Source organism: Acyrthosiphon pisum, chromosome X (assembly GCF_005508785.2).
Source record: "Acyrthosiphon pisum isolate AL4f chromosome X, pea_aphid_22Mar2018_4r6ur, whole genome shotgun sequence".
Lineage (NCBI taxonomy): Eukaryota > Metazoa > Arthropoda > Insecta > Hemiptera > Aphididae > Acyrthosiphon > Acyrthosiphon pisum.
Window position 1 is genome coordinate 97,318,743 of NC_042493.1, and position 5,940 is coordinate 97,324,682.

The 5,940-nt window shown below is 29.2% G+C and overlaps 1 protein-coding gene across 1 annotated transcript; it reads right to left on the reverse strand.

The window, feature by feature from the left end:
* Positions 1-4,521: 4,521 nt before the first annotated feature.
* On the reverse strand, positions 4,522-5,494 carry LOC115033340. The gene is made up of 3 exons (XM_029485703.1): positions 5,303-5,494; positions 5,007-5,166; positions 4,522-4,679 (listed from the first exon to the last, which is right to left on the reverse strand). The coding sequence occupies exons 1-3, from the start codon at positions 5,441-5,443 to the stop codon at positions 4,543-4,545; spliced, it is 438 nt and encodes a 145-aa protein (XP_029341563.1). The 5' UTR covers positions 5,444-5,494; the 3' UTR covers positions 4,522-4,542.
* Between the last annotated feature and the right edge of the window lie 446 nt (positions 5,495-5,940).

The window sequence follows — 5,940 nt, forward strand, 5'->3', positions numbered from 1 at the left end:
AGAGTTTGACATGGTATAATTCGTAGAAAATTTAGTAATCAGTCCTTCTCGCCATACAGTGTCATAGGCTGCTGTCAGATCGATGAATGCTGTTGCGGTTTTGAGCTGTTTTTCAAATCCATTCTCAATTCGGGTGGTTAATGCAAGAACCTGGTCGCAACAATTTCTTCCTGATCTAAAACCCGCCTGTTCTATAGGGATGACCTGATTTATTGTGTCAGAGATACGATTGAAGACAAGACGTTCAAGCAGCTTATAACTGACGCTAAGCAGGGCAATTGGTCGGTAGCTTTGTACTTCATTGCTTGGCTTCCCTGGTTTAAGTATAGCTAAAATTTTAGTTTTCTTGAAATACCTTGGGAGTTTGTTGCTACCTATGATGTCTGAGTAAAATTTTGAGAGCCATATTCTAACTTTAGGACCACTATGTTTTATGAATTCTGGGTATATGTCATCAAAGCCAGCTGCTTTTCCAGATTTCATGCATTTGATTGCAGTTGTAATTTCGGTGTCAGTAAAGTCTCTCGCAAAAGTAGATTTTGGTTCAGCATTACGCTTGCTTTCCCTTAGTTCAACTTTAACTTTTGTTCTATACTTGTTATCTATTTTTGCCCTGGAGATTATTCGATTAGCAAATGCATTTGGCTTAATTTCGGTATTATGTTTTTTTCGTTTGTTATTGGGGTCGATTTTCCTGAGTAGATTCCACGCTTTTCTGCTAGAATGTTTAAAGTCCATTTCTTCTATTGTATTCATCCATCGGGTTTTTCGTGATATGGAGAGTGAATTTAAGAGTGCATCTGCTGTCTCTGGGTACAACGGTAAATCGCTTCCACGCAGTGTACCCCGGGCAACGTCTTAGACGGCAAAAGATTTACCAAACTTGGCCATCGTACTGTCCTAGATCTCACGATGACATATAACATTCAACCTTATTATATGAATGCGGATACCAGGTTAACAATATTGATAAGAACTATGGTTGATATTGTATCACAGAACATTTCTGTGATTGTATATTGTACATTGATAAAACAAAAATAATAGCTAATAATTATAAAATTATAAAAAAAAGATCTCATTGAATCATAGTCAACAATATTACTAAAAAATTATACATTTATAAATAACTAAGTTAGATAAACTTTATTGTTTATTCCATGAGAAGACTCAAATTGGCGGACTACCGGGGACTACTATTACAATCGCCATAACCTAATAATTTAATCAGTGTATTTCAGGCTACAGCTGTTTACTTGTTTCCAAATGTGGGCATTACGCCATTACCTTTGCAATTGTTGTAAAGTTAAAGTTCAGTGTCAAAGTTAATTATTTCACCTACTTAGTGGTAAGTACGTTGTAATGATAATTAATAAGGTATAACCATTAGACGATCACGACTATAAAAAAAAATTAGTTTAGTTACTTCGACAATATCGTTATTGCTGTCATCGAAATCATTAAACATTGAACGGAACCGTTGCACTTTGGTTTCTTGCAAAAAAAAAAGAAGTTTATTTCCTCAATAATAATTATTATTATTATCATTAGTTAGTCCTTTCCGCCTTGCCTTTTTAAAAACTAAATTCACAGCGTCTCCAATAATTCAATATTATTTATTGGCAACGCCTTGAAACGCTTTTTGCGTTGCTACTCCATACAATTGTAGTATGTGAACTGTCACAGACATTAACGGTTGCAGCGGTGACGGCAAAATTTTGTCTTTCCATGTTTAGAGTGCTATGAGGTATGACGTGATGTCTTTTATATTATTAAAAACAATATATCTTTGTCAAGTGGACGTTTTGACTTGGACCATTTATAATATGTATAATATTATGTATAATACACCGCATGGTTGCGGATTAAGTATAGGAAGTTCGGCCATTGCGATACAATTACGGTTAATATAAAGTGTACACTTGCATTGTGTTTGAATTTTGTGTAGTTTCTCATACTCATGTGGTTTAGACTAAGACACTTTTAACTAGGTAGGTAGGGTAAAACGGTGGATTAGAGGCTATTGGCGAAACCACCTTATCAAAAAAAAACGCGCTTTTGCAATGGCCCCTTGGGCGGTGTGGAACGATTGCAAAAAACTTGTTATGGTTATAAGGTAAAAGTCAATAGTATATATAATAGTATATAATATATTTTTTTTTCTTAGTTTCTTTTAGTCTTAATTTATGTCATCATGCGGCAACCCAATGCTAATCTACAACTTTGAAAAATTATATAGAAATAACCATCCACCCTACAGCTATAAAAAATACGTCCTACGTCTCTTTCCCAGAACCACGTCGTCTAATGGAATACGATTCGAGTCGGTCGTACTATTATTCGGTTATTAATTAATTTATTATAGTACAATTTGTATGACGTCCGGGTGATTTCGGTGGCCATCGGCACCAACAAATTATGATTTTCTGAACGATGAACTTCTAGGCAAAAATTGAATGTTACGTGAAATCAGCAAAGTTACCTTCAAAAACAAAAAAAAAAAAAAAAAAATTAATTAAAAATAATAATAATAATATCATACTTATAGACAAAATTAATCACCCGGCAGTTAAGCAAATAAAACACAAATAAATTAATTAAAAATCAAATAATAAGATGATCCATAATATTTATTAATTAATATTAGAAATATATAGGTTTCCGAAAAAAAAATCGAAAAATTCGCGTGGGTGCTTAACTAGACTTGTTCCAAAAATTAATTCAATATATATGTATACATTGTCCACTCGGAAATTAGTTTCCATGTTGATAAGAAAATGTAAACATTTTTATTTATAATCGACAAAATCATTTTTAATTTATTCAGGGGGTGTTAACTAGCATATAAGAAACTGTGATAGTCAGGTAGACAAAAGTCATACCAACCCATAAAAATTATTGTACATATGTCGCATGTACCAGTACTGTAACAAAATAAATACAAATTAGTAAACACATTATGTATAAAAATAAACCTAGTTACTAGCCCAATAGCCAATTATACAAAATTCCATCATCTCTTTTCTATGTCGTTGTCCATTACGTATTTACTTATATTTTCAATTTCAACCTATCGAGTTTTAACTGTTTGAAGTGTTTTGTATAAGTGGCTATTAGTTTTTTATAGTGTTTTATTACAATATAATATGCCTTCTCCGTTGTGTGTTGTAAACGGTTGCAACAGTAGAAATGGTATATCTAAACACAGGTTTCCTAAAAACGATATTCCACGTTTTCTCATATGGATAAAACGATCGGGCAATCGAAAGTTGTTAAGTATGGCTCATGAAAAGGTCTATGCATCTTACGTCATGTGTGATCTACACTTCGACTCATCCTGTCATAGCCATGGTACAAAACAATTGAATCGTAATTCTATACCTACATTACTATTACCGGAATGTGAGTGAATTTATATAAGCTTTATATTAAACTAAAAGTTAGAAATTGATTAAATATGTAATGTTGTATTTCAATGTTTTAACTAATATTGTACAAGCTGGTAGTGAAAATGTTACAATCTTTTAAACACTATTACATAAATATCAATTGTGGCGCAACAACCAGGGTGCAAAGCTGGGCAAGTTAATCACTTTTTTAAACTAGTTAAAGTTAAGTTACTTTAATATAAAAAAGTAACTAAGTTAGAATATAAGTTCTGGTTTTATTGCGTTTGTTGGTTGATAGGACAATTAAATAGTTTTAAAATAAAAAAAAATTACGTAAAAATGTTGGAAATATTTGAAGATATTTTATTAATAAATGCAATAAAATGCGTGATAGGATTGGTTTTGATAAAAAAAAAATTAACTGCCCATAACTTAAGAAATAACAAAGTTAGACCCACTCCCCAGATAGCAATTTCATATTTTCACAATATGTTAAACATATTTGCAGAGAAATATTTATATCGCCACAATGTTTTTCTTTGGTTTTATTTAAACTGTATAAATATGTTTTAAATGTTGTCATAATAACCCATGGCAGCTAAGATAATATGGTAATAATATTTCATCAAAATATTTCAACAGTATTCCTACTAATATTGTAGCAATGTAAATTTTAAATATCATGGTAGCATTTTAAAATATCGTTGTCCCAATATGTGTTTTAAATATTTCAACAGTATTCCTAAAAATATTGCGGTAGCATTTCAAAATATTGTTGTCCCTATATGTGTTTTAAATATTTCAACAGTATTCCTATAAATATTGTAGCAATGTAAATTTTAAATATCATAGTAGCATTTCCAAACATTGTTGTCCCAATATTTCTTTTAAATATTTCATAAATATAGTATAATAACAGTATTTTATACCTATGTACTATTATAATATTTATGTATTATGAAAATAGACTTAAAACACATTTGTACTTGGAATTAAATAATCAAAAATATACTGCAAATTTATGATTTTATCAATTTCAAATTTATTATAATTTAATACAAGTATCTTATATTGTAGTATGCAAATTATTATGGAGACTTTCCATAAGTAAGTAAAGTATAATGGCCAAAAGAATATAATTATTAGAATACAATTATAATATATTGTTAGCTAGTGTGTTGTTTTTTTTTTTAGAAATTCGGTTTGGTGCCTGCGCTAACCACTTGGCAACAATGGTGGAAATCTCATGGTCCGGCGTTGCAGTGAATTTTTTTTCTTTTCTTATAGCATCTAATAAAAATACAAATTAAAATTAAAAATCAAATTACAATTAATGTAACCTTTACATTATTAAAATAACTACATAATACTCCCGCTCATACAAATTCATAACATATCATACTTTAAGTTGGGAATAATCAAATTCATCAGGTTTTATTTTTTAATATATTAATAGTATTGTTTTCACACACTATCAAATTAAAAGTATTTAATAGTGATGGCATATTGTAATGTGAGTTATGGACATTTGAAATATTAAATGTTTTGTTAATAATTTTAAAATGATCATTATTTAAAATTGTTTTAGGGTTACATTATTCATTTATTAAATATTACCAAATAGTAATAGACAACAGCTCAATCCAGAAAATTTGCGTTTTCCTTTAAAACCCAAAAATGAATAATTTTGGAGAAATGAATCATCAAACATCCTGGACATCATACGACGAACTGACTCAGAAATACTTTTTCCTACTAACCTTGCCAGTAGTCCTACCTATAATAATTCAAAAATAAAAATATTAAAATTATTTCCATAAAAATATTTCAATATATTTCTTTTGATCAAGCAGCTAAGATATAATGATTATAATTTTTATTTTAATATATATAAACACTTAAGAATAACTTACTTCATTATTTTTTACAAGAGCATCTGTCAACAATTTTTCATTATCGTCCAATTGGGTCATATTTGTTATTGGCCATTTTAACTCTTGGATATTTGAAATACATTGTTGTGCATTGTTATCAGAAATGTGTGAGGTGTTCATTTCAATGTTTTGGATAATTGTTTTTAATGAATCGATTGAATATGATAGGAGTTTCACATCATATTTTATATTTATTAAGGACGATTTAACAAAATTAACAAACGCTAAAAAAGAAAAAATGTTATCATTTTTATTTAGATTTAATTTACTAATTAAATTTTAATTTTAATTACCGGCATCATTAATTGAATTTGAATGTTGGATTTGGACTGATGCATCAGGTTTTGGTGTACTTTGAAATAACATATTTTCCTCAAAACCTGTTGAACCCAATACGTAAAAATGAAATACTTTAACAGATAAATATAAAATAAATATATGTGTTATTAAGAGTGCAGACCACATTATTATTATTATATTGTGTACAATCTTTTCATAGGTACTTAAATTTAGATAGTATATTGTATTATATTTTGAATTTAAAGAAGCATATTGAATAAGTTAAATTTATTAGTCCATAGGGTTAAGCAAAAACTATTGACAATCAAAAAGATATT